This window comes from Sapajus apella, unplaced genomic scaffold (assembly GCF_009761245.1).
Source record: "Sapajus apella isolate SASKATOON/1434 unplaced genomic scaffold, GSC_monkey_1.0 scaffold7, whole genome shotgun sequence".
Lineage (NCBI taxonomy): Eukaryota > Metazoa > Chordata > Mammalia > Primates > Cebidae > Sapajus > Sapajus apella.
This window is the reverse complement of record NW_022436947.1, coordinates 10290737-10307238: the sequence shown is the minus strand read 5'-3', so window position 1 is coordinate 10307238 and position 16502 is coordinate 10290737. Positions and strand designations below refer to the sequence as shown.

The 16502-nt window shown below is 35.8% G+C and overlaps 1 protein-coding gene across 9 annotated transcripts in view; it reads left to right on the top strand.

Moving 5' to 3' along the window:
• Window positions 1-16502, top strand: part of MKLN1 (muskelin 1) — a 414229-nt gene that overhangs the window by 269892 nt on the left and 127835 nt on the right. For all 9 annotated transcript variants that reach the window (XM_032275651.1, XM_032275655.1, XM_032275654.1 and 6 more), the window contains one exon: window positions 5106-5175. In XM_032275651.1, coding sequence (XP_032131542.1) covers window positions 5106-5175 — 70 coding nt within the window. The remainder of the gene's footprint in view (window positions 1-5105; window positions 5176-16502) is intronic.

Below are 16502 nucleotides of genomic sequence, written 5' to 3'. Positions count from 1 at the left end.
TTTAATTTTAGTTTCAACATGACCTTAAGTTACAGGTAATCAGTGGAATTAATATACTTTATGATTTGGTGGGCCTACTTTCTTTTCTTTACTTTTTAGTGTTATTTATTTGTTCATATCATTATCAAATGTTTATTAAGTACCTTGTATATGGCAGCATTTAGGCTTATGAATATGAATCACCCAGTCTTTGTCTAATCAGCAGCATTTTGCAAAAACTTTTGTTTCTTCTTAAAATACTTTCTTCACTTAGTATTCACACTTTCTAGGTTTTTATTTTCTTTATCTTTGGCATTTTTCGGTTTCTTTTGCTTGATTCTTTTCGTGTGGACCTCCTAAATGATGGACTCCCAGAGCATAACCAATCATGCTTTTCTTCTGAGCTCTATTTCATTCCCTAAGTCATCTCACTTAAATGTTGTGGCTTTAAATAGCATTGATACATTGACATCTCTGAAGAGTATATTTTGTTCAGCCCTGGTATTTTCCTTTAATTTTAGCCCAAGATAGCCAACTGCCATATCTCCAATGGGCTGTCAATAGGTGTGTCACAAGACCAAACATATTGTAACTGTTTGGCCCCCTTGACTTTGCATTTAGTGGTCCATCTGCTCATTTTTCAGATTATGACATGGCTAGCTTCCTTGTGTCATTGAAGCCTGTTTCTCCTTTACTTTTCTTCTTAATAACATCATTCTTTACTACTATCTTACCAATACTTTACATTATACTTGACATATATAATATATATATATTACTAACTTTCCAATTGCTGAGAGCTGTTAATCTCCTATTTTTTATTTTTACTTTTTAAAAATAACTTCTTGCCATAAGATGAGAAATTAATCTCCTATTTTTTTTAATCAATTTCTTCTCATATTTATTGTGGTTTTTGTTTTATCTTTGTTTTATTTGATTCATTACAATTTACGAATTATGTCACCATCATGGCTTGAACTCTGTTATTATACAGTTGATGTTTTCACCTAGTTAATACTTTTTGCTTTTTATTCCCTGTAGTTTTACAAAATTTGCATCTGCTTTTATATCTTTTATCTCTCATGAGTCACCTTGTAATTGTATGTGGCCTTTATGTAGATAGTAATGTGTCTACTTATTCACCCAAATCCAAAGAATATATTACTGTGTTATATTAGGGCTTTATTGACATTTGGTATTAATACTATTTTATTTAAAATTTTCTGTTTTTGATGTTTTGTGCCTTTATTTAACCTTTTCTTTTCTGCTTATTGCTATATGTTTTTTCTTGTTGAGTATCTTTTTTAGAGACAGGGTCCCTCCCTGTTGCCTTCTTGATATTCTGTCTCAAATAATTTAGAAGGTATGTGATATGTTTTTATTTCTATCTTTGCTTAATTTTAAACTTTAGTTAATTTTTTTTTTTCTTTTTGTCAACTTCAGAAAAACTATTCTTTCCTAGGAACTGTGAAAGTTGAAAGAACTACATCACTTTCATGACATCTAATATTCCCCTCCCCAAATTTATTATACTTCATGATTTTTGTGGTTCCAGTTTATCATAGTTATAATGTATTAGGTTTTCCTTCATGCTTTATAATATGCATCTCAGTGTAATTTTAAAAAATTCTAGTTCTTTAGCTTTTAATTGTACTATAGTCTTTTTCAAACTCAGTTCATATCTTCAGTCTTTTGTAGCTTTTGTTTTTAAGGCTGAGTCTCCCTCTTGTCACCCGTGCTAGAGTGCAGTGGCACGATCTCGGCTCACTGCCACCTCTGCCTCCTGGGTTCAAGCAGTTCTCCTACCTCAGCCTCCCAAGTAGCTGGGATTACAATAGCTTGCCACCACGCCTGGCTAATGTTTTTGTATTTTTAGTAGAGACAGGGTTTCATCATGTTGGCCAGGCTGGTCTTGAACTCCTGACCTTAGGTGATCTGCTCGCCTTGGCCTCCCAAAGTGCTGGGATTATAGACGTGAGCTATTGCACCTGGCCTATCTTCTGTGTTTTCTAATTTTTAAATTTTAAAAAAATTAAATTTTTTTAATTTTAAAAAAAAGCTTTTGGGAAAAAGCTTTTTTTCTGATATGAAAAGAATTTGTGTTAATTTTAGAAAATCTGAAAACACACAAAAAAAGCACAAAGAAAAAATCACTTGTAATCGCCCTTTGAGAATTATATTAATAACTTAGTATATGTTCTTTGTCTTTTCTCCCTGTGTATGATGTCATTACTTAGCAACACTTGATTCTTTATATACACAATTAACTACTTTTCCCTTTCACTTACTCTGTATTGAACATTTTCATATGACATTAAAGTCAAGCTGTAGAACACATAATAATTATATGGTATTCTGTATAGACATGTTATAATTTAATTAATCCTCCATTGTGAGACAGTTTGTTTACAGCTTCCTCTTCTAAAGTGTGCTTTGATGAATGAGGATGATTTATATCCCCTAGATTTCTTTCTTTTTTTTTTCTTTTTTCTTTTTTGGATAAAGTTCTTAGAAGTGGAAGAATTCTGAGGCTTTAGCATCTGGTGGTGATTAAGTGCATGGACTTTGTAGTCTGACTGCCTTGGGTTCAAATCCTTACCTAGGTGTATACATTTAGGCAATTAATTTTTCCATCTGCTTTAGTTTCTTTCTTTAAACTTTCTTTTTTTTTTTTTGCCCTTTTCCTGCAGTGTGTTTCAGTTTCTTAATTTGTATACTTCAAATACCTAGAAAGCACTTAGAACAGTGTCTGGGACTCAAACAGTCATGGTTGTCATCATTTTTATTTAAAGGATGTACATATTTGAAATGCTTTTGCTATAGATTACATTTTTCTCCTGAAAAGTTACATGAATTTGCATTCCTGTCAGCAAAACATGAAAGTAACATTTTACCAGCTCTGGCCAACAACTGCTGTTATAATTGTAAAATGTGATTATTTTTGCGGGTTTGGGCCTAATTTTATAGGAGCAATAAATGTTTGTCTTAATCTCCAATTTTTGATTATTGATTATGGATGTTTGTGTTTTGGCCATTTTCATATGGAGTAATTATATTTAAATGCTCTTTATTCAAATTTTAATTAGCCCAATGTATTTTATGTTGCCTTTATTTTTTCTAGTTGGCTGTTTGCCTGTTAATTTGATTTTAAGCTGTTTTATGTATTAATGTTTTGTCTTTATGGAACATATGTGTCAAGGCAGTTCTTTTCCATGTACTTTGCTTTTTTAAAAAAATTCATTGATCTATTTTTGATAATATATTATTTGTGATGGTATAAATAAATCTATAATTCATTTATTAAGTACTTTCCCTTTGCCAGTATAGATCTCACTTTTGAAAAATATAATTTTTATTGCAGAATAATTTTAGATTTATGGAAAAGTTGCAAAGATGGCTCAGAGTTACTGTATATGTTCTTTACTCAGTTTCCCCTGTTGCTGACATCTTGCATTAACATGAAACATTTGTCACAACTAAGATACCAACATTAGTACACTACTCTTAACTAAATGCCACATTTTGTTTGGATTTCAGTAGTTTTCCCACAAATATTCTTTCTGTGATCCAAGATCCCATATTACATTTAGTTGTCATGTTCATTCTCTCCTCTGGTCTGTGACAGTTGCTCAAACTTTCCTTGTTTTTTATTATATTTAGAGTTTGGATGATTACTATTCATGTGTTTGATTGAACCTTCCTCTGATGTTTTCCTGCTGGTTAGACTGGGGTTGTTTGTATCAATATGGATTCATGGATATTTTACTGCTTAAATTTTTTTAGCATTGGCTGGTGAGTCTCTGTGACCCTTTGACGTGATCCATACTGCCCCCTTCCTTTGCCTTTTTTTAAAAACACTTCTTTTTGGTGTCAGGTGCTCCAGGTTTGTCTTCTGTATTCCCTTACCCAGCTCTAGAATCAGCCATTTCTCCAACTACTCCTGTTTTCTTTTATTGGAGAATGGTATATAGAAACAAATATCAGGTACTGGATATGCTTTTGGGTACCGGTATGTGACTGCCTGTAGTCCCCCTCAGTGGACAGAATTAGAAAATACTGTTTGTGCACACACACCCCTACAATGATTTCTTTATCTATTTATATCTGTATTACGGTAAATATAAGTTTGCACTGATGTCTCTGATTCTAATCCAGTACCTCTGTCCCCTTGCTTAAGTGTAACGTCCCCCTCCAAAAGGGAGAAACCTGACTGTCACATCTGCCAGCCATTTGCTTATTTGTTTAATCTAATATGTATGTAACATGTTTCAGAATTAACTCATATTCCTTGTGAAAAACAACTTTACCAAATCAAGCAGTGTTTATGTAAAGCTCTGCCTGCCTTTAGCCTTACAGTTTCCGTGAAATCACAATCTTCTAAAGTTACTTATATCCGTTCCTTTTCCACTCACAGTTCTGCTTTTGATGGTATGCTTAAAAGCCTGTCTTATTCCAAAAATTGACTTTATATAGTGTAAAATATACATACATTATGTTCTATGTGGTGCATTTGTCGTATATGTAATAAATATATAATATAGCAGTATGATTGCATGCAATATAATATGTATGCTACATATAATATGTATATGTGATTTTATTTATTTCTATGTATTTTGCTGTATTTTTGTTTTAAATTCTTTTTTTTTTTTTTTTTAAAGACAGAGTCTTACTCTGTTACCCAGGCTGGAGTTGCTGTTCACAGGCATGATCCATCATAGCGCACTGTGGCCTTGAACTCCTGGCCTCAAGTCATTTTCCAAGTAGCTGAGGTTATAGGCATGTGCCGCTGCACCCAGCTATTTTTACCTTAAATTCTTAAATATATTTCTCTAAGGTTTATTTTGTCACTTAGTGTAAAGTATTAATAGAACTTTCTATTTTAAAGAAAAGTTGCCTTATGGAAAATCTTGATTTTTCTCTGTTGTTGGAAATGCCACCTTTGTCATATTTTAAAATCTTACACATACTAGAAGCTTTCTGTGCTTTTCTTACTCTTTTGTTTTCTGTTCTTATTCAAGTTCCAAACATTACATAACTTTGTGATAATTTCAGCATCTGGTAGATTATTCCTGTTTTGCCTGTTCATGTTTACTTAAATTTTTTAATACTTTTCTTTATTCCAGGAACATTTTAGTGGATAAACCAAATGACCAATCTTCAAGATGGTCTTCAGAAAGCAACTATCCTCCCCAGGTAAGATTACATGCATTCGCTAATGCTGTTTAGAAGTCAACATTTAAATAAACACTCAATTGATGTTAGTTATCTCAAATCTAATAGTTTATTCTCTTTTTAAGATTGCGAGGTAGATTTTTATTGTCTTTATTTTTGCTTATTAAATTTTGGAAGAATTTTTATTTCACAGGCAAATGCAGTGTGGTATTTGATGAAACATGGACTTTTACTTATGTCTACCAGAATAGTTACACTCAAGTTATTCTGTAAATGTTTAAGAAAATGTTAATAAATCAAACTTTGACTCAATGTCTTATGGGGAAAATGAACTTAAATAGTTTGTTATTTTATTTAAATATTATTATATTTAATATTAAAAATGATATTAAAAATGGCACCAGGACAATGTGCTAAATTTCTTTTCTCTGGCAAGTAGGGTCTAGGGTTGACTAAATTTAAAATTATTCTTTCAGTTATATGCTTTCAGCATTAATGTTTATAATGTACTAGGCACACATATATCCATATTCTTGAAGAAATTAATGCTCTGCTAGGTAAAGCAGATGGGTAAATAATACTTAATTTTTAATTGTAGTATAATTCATGGAAATCTAGTCTCTCTTTCTGTCTTTCTCTCTCTCTCTGTCTCTCTGTATGTGTATATATATATATGTGTATATTTTTCTGTTTGCCTACCAATTTGGATCACCTGGTGTTTACATGCTTTATTGCAAAATACATGTCTAAATAATATATATTTATAATTTTTATATATAATGTAAAGAATAAAACCTGTTTATTCATCAGCCATGTTTAGAAATGGTAAGTAAATACTACCTTTTGAAGCCTCCTATGAGCCCCCTCTTACATCTTCCCTCTAACCCCTCCCTAGTAACTATAACTCATGTTTTATTAAGCATTTTAAAATAATACCACATAGGTATAACATATACATATTTTATGATTTAGTTTTTTTGGCTTTGACTTTATACAAACAAAATATAAATTGATTCAGTCATTTATAAATTTTCTGTGACTTGCTTTTTTTAACATTATGGTGTTCATTAATGTTGTTATATATAATTGTAGTTTGTTCATTTTCACTACCATATAATATTTCTATGTATAAATATGCCAAAATTTATTTATCCATTTTGCTGTTGATAGGCGTTTAGGTTTTTTACAATTTTTTGCTATTATGAAACAAGCTGCTGTGAACATTCTTGTATGTTGTCTTCTGGTACACATGTGTAAGAATTTCTTTAAGGTGTATATGCCTTGGAGTAGAATTGCTGAATCATAGGGTGGGTATATGAATATTGAAGTTTATGAGGAAATGGTAAACTGTTTTACAAAGTAGTTGTAGAATTTATCCACTTGCCGTGTATGGAAGCTGCTGCTGCATCATGTTCTCCTCATCGCGTCTATGGGTGATTTTTATATGTTGTCAGTTTAGTGCATTTTTCATTTTAACTCACTGTGGTTTTAATTTGCTTTTTCCTTTTTACATTAAAATCTCTTTGCCTATATTAATGGACATACATTGTGTTTTTAATCACGCTTTTTGATTCACTTTTTTATTTTACTTATTAATAGTTTTAGTGCTCAAGTTTTAGTATGTTAGTGATTTTCATTTGGTTATTTTTATTTTTTATTCATGAATTATCTTTTTTCTAAAAAAAAATTCAGTCATAACTGAAACAATGATAACCTTGTTATTTTGAAATTGTGTTTGTTATTGGACTCTATTTTGAAGGCAGTAGAATTTAATGTGTTTCTTAACTTTCTGGTTTGCTCATTCATTTATTAAAAAATTACTTAGTAAGCATCTATGGAGTGCCAAACTTTGGTATTTGGAATACAGTAGTGAATTAAATTTTGTCTCCTCTTGATGAGCCAAGGGTATTGAGTCAGTTACCCTGAAACATTTCAGTGTGATTAGTCCTATAGTAGAAGTTATCTGAAGCTTTTGTAACGAAGAAGGACTAATTTGTCATGGAAATAAATACCATGCAATCTAGTTGTCATCATTCTAGTTGTTACTGAAATATAACTGGGATTTACTGTGGCCAGTCTCAAGGAATAACATTTTTACCAGAAAAAAAAATAAAATTGAAGGCAAATTTCAGTGTTGACTTAGTTTGAAACTGCCATGTTGGATGGAATGGGTATAGTTTCGTTTCGTTTCGTTTCTTTTCTTTTCTTTTTTTAGGCAGAGTTTCGCTCTTGTCGCCCAAGCTGGAGTGCAGTGGCGCGATCTTGGCTCACTGCAGCCTCCGCCTCCTGGGCTCAAGTGATTCTCCTGCCTCAGCCTCCTGAGTAGTTGGGATGATAAGCGTGCACCACCAGACCCAGCTAACGTTTGTATTTTTTGTAGAGACAGGGTTTCATCATGTTGGCCAGGCTGGTCTTGAATTCCTGACTTCAGGTGATTGGCCCACTTCAGCCACCCAAAGTGCTAGGCTTACAGGTATGAGCTGTAGCGCCTAGCCAGCATGGGTATAGTTTTCACGTATAGATACGTAGCAAAGAGTCTTGCACTTCTAGTGGTCGTAAGCTATAATATTTCTTTCCCACTCTTGATATGAAAGTTACTAATCAGACTGAATAAAAAATAGGTATATCCACGGCTGGATGTGGTGGCTCATGCCTATAATCCTAGCACTTGGGGGAGGCCAAGATGGGTGGATCATTTGTGTTCAGAAGTTTGAGACCAGTCTGGGTGACAAGGGAAACCCTGTCTCTTCAAAAAATACAAAAATTAGTCTGGCATGGTGGCATGTGCCTGTAGTCCCAGATACTCAGGAGGCTGAGTTTGGAGGATTGCTTGAGCCCAGGAGATCAAGGCTGCAGTGAGCCAAGATCATGCCACTGCACTTCACCCAGGGCGACAGAGTGATACCCCATCTTAAAAGAAAAATACACACACGTACACATACATACATACACACACACACATAAGCACACACACAAATGAAGGCTGAGCTTTTTTTTTTAAGCTGGGATCTTAAAGTAATTCATTCTCAGGATAAGAATGAAACAGAAGAATCCCACCTCCTGGGGGCTTTTGGAAAGAATTGCAGTGACAGTCAGTAGAGGAGGGGAAAATGAAGAAGAAAACATCCCTGAGAGGTAATAGCTATGTATTGGTTTTTGTTCACATTTGGTACTCAAAGTCTCAATACTTGACTATCCATGAAACCATGTGGTCTGATTTTAGTTTAAAGTGATTGTGGATGAATAGTACATTTAAGGTTCTCAGCAGAAGCAAATGCAGATCTTCTCTGAAAATAGTTAACCTTTATTTCTAGGCCTCAGGCATTCTCCACAAATCATTATTAAAGGAAATTGAGCACTATACACTCAAAGATAACTAAGTATAACAGAAAGTAAGATACTTTAAGAACTAGCAGAAACAGTAGACAGCAGAACCTCCTCCAGAATTTTAGATACTAGAATTAAGATTACTGAAAGATACAGGAATTAAGTCAACTACTTACCATATTTAAAAAAATAAAAGAAATTGGACACTTAAAAGTGATGTGGCAGATTTGAAAAAGAACCAAATAAAACTTCTGTAAGTGAAAAATATAGTAATAAAAGTCAGTTTTGACAAGGCTTTCCACTAAGCACAGGTAGAAAAGATGAAATAGAAGTGAAATTAAAAAAAATACTTTTGAAGATAGTGTATTGAAAATAAGGTAGTGAAGAGTGACGAGAATGAATAAGACTTACTATTTGATAGCACAAAAGGCTGACTTCAGTCAGTAATAACTATTATATTTTTAAATAACATAAGGAGTATAATTGGATTGTTTGTAACTCAAAGGATAAATGTTTGAGGTTACAGGTACCCCATTCTCCATGATGCGCTTATTTTACATTGCATCCCTGTATCAAAACATCTCATGTACCCCATACATATATACACCTACTGTGTGCCCACAAAACTTTTTTTCAAAAGTGATAGGGCCAAGATTCAGCAGACTATGGGAATCCAAAAAGAACTACTTTGGAGCCACTTTTCTACTGAATATCTTAAAGAAGTTCTAAGACATTAAGAAGCCAAATAGCACCTTTGACAAACCCTTGGGGCCAGGTAGACACAGATTAGAAGCTAGAACCAGGGGTGTGGTAGGGTGATAGACTCCGCTTGCTCTGGGTTGAGACCTTCAAGCTATGTCTGTAGGGTCAGTGTAAACTACAAATAGCCTGGCCCTCACAGGGAGTAAAACCCAGTTTCATATCATCTGAGTACTTGAAACTGGATTAAAATAATTGAGAATTGATAGTATCCCTAGCAATAGGCCTGCAGTAGAAGATACACTTTTTTAGGAAGCTGATATCCAAGCATCTAGTTACTTTTAGTTTTTCTTATTTGGTGTCTATCAAAATAGAAGGATTTACAGATAATGAGAGTTTTGGATACAAGTCTTAAAATAAGTGCCTTACTATGTGAAAGGAAAAAAGGAGATGAAAGTTAATATTAAAAATTTTGGCAAAGAACTGGAAACTACATAAAAAAGGAGCAAAATAAAAATGAAAAATACAATACCCAGAATGCAAATTGCACTTACGAGAATAAAATAAGAATGCGTACAAAAGCATTTTGTGAAATTCAGTATACTTTATGTAAAGTAGCAGTATTATTATAGGTAGGTATTGGTAACAAAATAATTGTTGCCAGTAATATAATATTACAGATAGAATAACGCTTTTAAATTTATTCTAATAATAAGCTGTTACATGACCTGCTTGCTTCAAATAACTTAAGAAGATACCCATGCTATATAAATTAGTTTTATTTAGTTTTGAATAAGGAAAAACCTTATTTCACTGAATGTTGATGTCTTTTAAATTCTTCCCATGATCATACAGTGATTGTAAGGATTAGGATACATGTAGTAGCTACTTTGCAGGGCTAGCTATGGCAGGTATTTTGGTTTCATATACAGTTGATTCTGGTTATTCACAGTAGTTATGTCCTATAAAGTAGTCATGAACAGTGATTTCACAAATACTGAACCATTGCTCCTAGGAAAATACAGGGTTAGGTTCCTGTGAGTCTTGGTTACAATATTTTCATCAACTAATCAATATATAATCTTGTCTTGTGTATATTTCTGTTTAAAGACACCTTAATGTAGGTATTTTTGATTCATTAACATTGAACCCACAGCCAACAACACTATCACTCATATCATAATGAAGTTTATCTAACACATGTAGTTTCTCCATAAGGCACATAATTTACTTAAACTACCTTGGAAAAAGCCTGTAATTGCAGTAAAGGAGTTATGATCTAACCCTTCCTTATATCAATTAAAAAGACATTTGTAATTGCCTGTACATTTTAACCAACTCTAGAGAGTTTTCACCAGTCATCGTGAAAGACATGTTTTCCATGACAGTATCAATAACTGCTGTAACCACATATATGATGACAGAGAAGGGTGACATTCTATCTTTAAAACATTCATGAGATTTTCTTTTATTTTTTTTTATTGCATTTTAGGTTTTGGGGTACTTGTGAAGAATATGCAAGATTGTTGCATAGGTACACACATGGCAGTGTGATTTGCTGCCTTCCTCCCCATCACCTATATCTGGTATTTCTCCCCATGCTCTCTCTCCCCAACTCCCCACCCCCACTGCCCCTCCCCTGTTTCCCCCCAACAGACCCCAGTGTGTGATGCCCCCCTCCCTGTGTCCATGTCTTCTCATTGTTCAAACCCACCTATGAGTGAGAACATGTGGTGTTTGATTTTCTGTTCTTATGTCAGTTTGCTGAGAATGATGGTTTCCAGGTTCATCCATGTCCCTACAAAGGACACAAACTCATCGTTTTTGATGGCTGCATAATATTCCATGGTGTATATGTGTCACATTTTCCCTGTCCAGTCTATCATCGATGGGCATTTGGTTGGTTCCAGGTCTTTGCTATTGTAAACAGTGCTGCAGTGAACATATGTGTGCATGTGTCCTTATAGTAGAATGATTTATAATCCTTTGGATATATACCCAGTAATGGAATTGCTGGGTCAAATGGAATTTCTAATTCTAGGTCCTTGAGGAATGGCCACCCTGTCTTCCACAATGATTGAACCAATTTACACTCCTACCAACAGTGTAAAAGTGTTCCTATTTCTCCACATCCTCTCCAGCATCTGTTGTCTCCAGATTTTTTAATGATCGCCATTCTAACTGGTGTGAGATGGTATCTCAATGTAGTTTTGATTTGCATTTCTCTGATGACCAGTGATGATGAGTGGTTTTTGATATGTTTGTTGGCCGCATGTATGTCTTCTTTTGTAAAGTGTCTGTTCATATCCTTTGCCCACTTTTGAATGGGTTTGTTTGTTTTTTCTTGTAAATCTGTTTTAGTTCTTTGTAGATTCTGGATATTAACCCTTTGTCAGATGGGTAGATTACAAAAATTTTTTCCTAGTCTGTTGGTTGCCAATTCACTCTAATGACTGATTCTTTTGCTGTGCAGAAGCTGTGGAGTTTAATTAGGTCCCATTTGTCTATTTTAGCTTTTGTTCCCAATGCTTTTGGTCTTTTGGTCATGAAGTCCTTGCCTATGCCTATGTCCTGAATGGTATTTCCTAAGTTTTCTTCTAGGGTTTTTATGGTGGTAGGTCTTATGTTTAAGTCTTTAATCCATCTGGAGTTAATTTTAGTGTAAGGTGTCAGGAAGGGGTCCAGTTTCTGCTTTCTGCACATGGCTAGCCAGTTTTCCCAACACTGTTTATTAAACAGGGAATCCTTTCTCCATTGTTTGTTTTTGTCAGGTTTGTCAAAGATCGGATGGTTGTAGATGTGTTGTGTTGCCTCCAAGGCCGCTGTTCTGTTCCACTGGTCTATATCTGTGTTTTGGTACCAGTACCATGATGTTTTGATTACTGTAGCCTTGTAGTATAGTTTGTAGTCCGGTAGTGTGATGCCCCCGCTTTGTTCTTTTTGCTTAGAATTGACTTGGCTATGCAGGCTCTCTTTTGGTTCCATATAAAGTTTAAGGTGGTTTTTTCCAGTTCTGTGAAGAAGGTCATTGGTAGCTTGATGGGGATAGCGTTGAATCTGTAAATTACTTTGGGCAGTATGGCCATTTTCACGATACTGATTCTTCCTAACCATGAACATGGAATGTTTCTCCACCTGTTTGTGTCCTCTCTTATTTCGTTGAGCAGTGGTTTGTAGTTCTCCTTGAAGAGGTCCTTTACGTTCCTTGTTAGTTGTATTCCCAGGTACTTTATTCTCTTGGTAGCAATTGTGAATGGCAGTTCATTCTTGATTTGGCTCTCTTTAAGTCTGTAATTGGTATATAGGAATGCTTGTGATTTTTGCACATGGATTTTGTATCCTGAGACTTTGCTGAAGTTGCTTATCAGTTTCAGGAGATTTTGGGCTGAGACGATGGGGTCTTCTAGATATACAGTCCTGTCATCTGCAAATAGAGACAATTTGACTTCCTCCTTTCCTATTTGAATACTCTTTATTTCTTTTTCTTGCCTGATAGCTCTGGCTAGAACTTCCAATACTATATTGAATAGGAGTGGTGAGAGAGGGCATCCTTGTCTAGTGCCGGATTTCAAAGGTAATGCTTCCAGTTTTGGCCCATTCAGTATTATATTGGCTGTAGGTTTGTTGTAAATAGCTTTTATTATTTTGACATACGTTCTGTCAATACCTAGTTTATTGAGGGTTTTTAGCATGGCTGTTGAATTTTGTCAAAGGCCTTCTCTGCATCTGTTGAGATAATCATGTGGTTTTCGTCTTTATAGTTCTGTTTATGTGGTGAATTACATTCACAGATTTGTGTATGTTGAACCAGCGTTGCATCCCCAGGGTGAAGCCTACTTGATCATGGTGGATAAGCTTTTTGATGTGCTGTTGCAGTTGGTTTGCCAGTATTTTATTGAAGATTTTTGCATGTATGTTCATCTTGGATATTGGCCTGAAGTTTTCTTTTCTTGCTGAGTCTCTGCCAGGTTTTGATATCAGGATGATGTTGGTCTCATAAAATGATTCGGGAAGGATTCCCTCTTTTTGGATTGTTTGGAATAGTTTCAGAAGGAGTGGTACCAGCTCCTCTTTGTATGTCTGGTAGAATTCGGCTGTGAACCCATCTGGACCTGGGCTTTTTTTGGGTGATAGGCTCTTAATTGTTGCCTCAACTTCAGACCTTGTTATTGGTCTATTCAGGGTTTCCACTTCTTCCTGGTTTAGGCTTGGGGGGATGCAGGTGTCCAGGAATTTATCCATTTCTTCCAGGTTTACTAGTTTACGTGCATACAGTTGTTTGTAATAATCTCGATGATGGTTTCTGTTGCTGTGGAATCTGTGGTGATATCCCTTTTATCATTTTTTATTACATCTATTTGATTATTCTCTCTTTTCTTTTGTATTAATCTTCCTAGTAGTCTGTCTATTTTGTTGATCTTTTCGAAAAACCATCTCCTGGATTTATTGATTTTTTTTGAAGGGTTTTTTGTGTGTGTCTGTCTCCTTCAGTTATGCTGTAATCTTAGTTATTTCTTGTCTTCTCCTAGGGTTTCAGTTTTTTTGATCGTGCTCCTGTAGCGCTTTCAATTTTGATGACAGGGTGTCGATTTTAGATCTTTCCTTGCTTCTCATGTGCGCATTTATTGCTATATATTTTCCTCTAGACACTGCTTTAAATGTGTCCCAGAGATTCTGGTACATTGTGTCTTCGTTCTCGTTGGTTTTGAATAACATCTTTATTTCTGCGTTCATTTCATTGTTTATCCAGTCAACATTCAAGAGCCAGTTGTTCAGTTTCCATGAAGCTGTGCAGTTCTGAGTTAGTTTCTGAATTCTGAATTCTAACTTGATTGCACTGTGGTCTGAGAGACTGTTACGATTTCTGTTCTTTTGCATTTGCTGAATAGTGATTTACTTCCAATTATGTGGTCAGTTTTAGAGTAGGTGTGGTGTGCGCAGAAGAATGTATGTTCTGTGGATTTGGGGTGAAGAGTTGTGGTAAAGTCTATTAGGTTTGCTTGGTCCAGGTCTGATTTCAAGTCCTGAATATCCTTGTTAATTTTCTGTCTCATTGATCTGTCTAATACTGACAATGGGGTCTTAAAGTCACCCAGTATTATTGTGTGGGAGTCTAAGTCTCTGTAGGTCATTAAGAACTTGCTTTATGTTTCTGGGTGCTCCTGTATTGGGTGCGTATATATTTAGGATCATTAGCTCTTCTTGTTGCATTGATCCTTTTACCATTATGTAATGTCCTTCTTTGTCTCTTTTGATCTTTGTTGGTTTAAAGTCTAATTTATCAGAGATGAGAATTGCAACTCCTGCTTTTTTTTTGCTCTCCATTTGCTTGGTAAATCTTCCTCCATCCCTTTATTTTGAGCCTTTGTGTATCCTTGCATGTGAGATGGGTTTCCTGGATACAGCACACCGATGGGATTTGACTTTTTATCCAATTTGCCAGTCTGTGTCATTTGATTGGGGCATTTAGCCCGTTTACATTTAGGGTTAATATTGTTATGTGTGAATTTGATCCTGCTATTTTGATGGTAACTGGCTGTTTTTCCCATTAGTTGATGCAGTTTCTTCATTGTGTTGATGCTGTTTACCATTTAGTATGTTTTTGGAGTGGCTGGTACTGGTTGTTCCTTTCTATGTTTAGTCCTTCTTTCAGGAGCTCTTGTAAAGCAGGCCTGGTGGTGATGAAATCTCTGAGTACTTGCTTGTTCGTAAAGGATTTTATTTCTCCTTCGCTTATGAAGGTTAGTTTGGCTGGATAGGAAATTCTAGGTTGAAAGTTCTTTTCTTGAAGGATGTTGAATATTGGATCCTACTCTCTTCTGGCTTGTAGGGCTTCTGCTGAGAGATCTGCTGTGAGTCTGATGGGCTTCCCTTTGTGGGTAACCTGACCTTTCTCTCTGGCTGTCCTTAGGATTTCCTCCTTCATTTCAACCCTGGTGAATCTGACGATCATGTGCCTTGGGGTTGCTCTTCTTGAGGAATATCTTTGTGGTGTTCTCTGTATTTCCTGGACTTGAATATTGGCCTGCCTTGCTAGGTTGGGGAAGTTTTCCTGGATAATATCCTGAAGAGTATTTTCCAGTTTGGATTCATTCTGTTCGTCACATTCAGGTACACCTGTCAAACGTACATTAGGTCTTTTCACATAGTCCCATATTTCTTGGAGACTTTGTTCATTCCTTTTTACCCTTTTTTCTCTAATCTTGCCTCCTTGTTTTATTTGATTGAGTTGATATTCGACCTCTGATATGCTTTCTTCTGCTTGGTCAATTCAGCTGTTGAAACTTGTGTATGCTTCGTGAAGTTCTCATGTTGTTTTTTTCGGCTCCATCAATTCACTTATATTCCTCTCTAATCCTCGTTAACATTTTGTCAAATCTTTTTTCAAGGTTCTTAGTTTCTTTGCATTGGGTTAGAACATGTTTTTTTAGCTCAGAGAAGTTTCTTATTACCCACCTTCTCAAGCCTGATTCTGTCAATTCATCACACTCATTCTCCATCCAGCCTTGTTCCCTTGCGGATGAGGAGTTTTGATCCCTTGTAGGACGAGAGGCGTTCTGGTTTTGGGTGTTTTCATCCTTTTTGCGCTGGTTTCTTCCCATCCATGTGGATTTATCCACCTGTCGTCGTTGTAGTTGTTGACTTTCAGATTGGGTCTCTGAGTGGACATCCAGTTTGTTGATGATAAAGTTATTTCTTTCTGTTTCTTAGTTTTCCTTCTACCATTCTGGACCCTCTGCTGTAGGACTGCTGAGGTCCACTCCAGGCCCTGCTTGCCTGGGGATCACCTGCAGTGGCTGCAGAACAGTAAGGGTTGCTGCCAGTTTCTTCTTCTGCTATCTTTGTCCCAGAAGGATACCTGCCAGATGTCAGTCTAAGCTCTCCTTTATGAGGTGACTCTTCAGACATACGGGGGTCAGGGAGCTGCTTGAGGAGACAGTCTCCTTTATACGAGCTCAGGTGCTGAACTGTGAGCTCCATTGTTCATTCAGAGGTGCTGGGCAGGTATATTTATGTCTGCTGCAGCAGAACTCATAACCTCTCCTCCTTTTTTTTTTCTCCCCCGGTGCTCTGTCCCGGGGAGTTAGGGCTTTATTTATGAGTTTCTGTTGTGCTGCTGCCTTTTTTCAGGGCCGCCCTGCCCAGCGAGGAGACAGGCTAGTCACTGCCTGCCTGTAGAGGCTTTGCTGAACTACTGTGGGCTCCGCCAAGCTGCCGTGTGAACTTCCCTGCAATTTATATGGGTATAGTTAACTGCCTGGGCAGTGGTGGCCCACCTCTATAATGGCAGACTCTTTCTGTAATGGCGGGCTGCCTTGGCA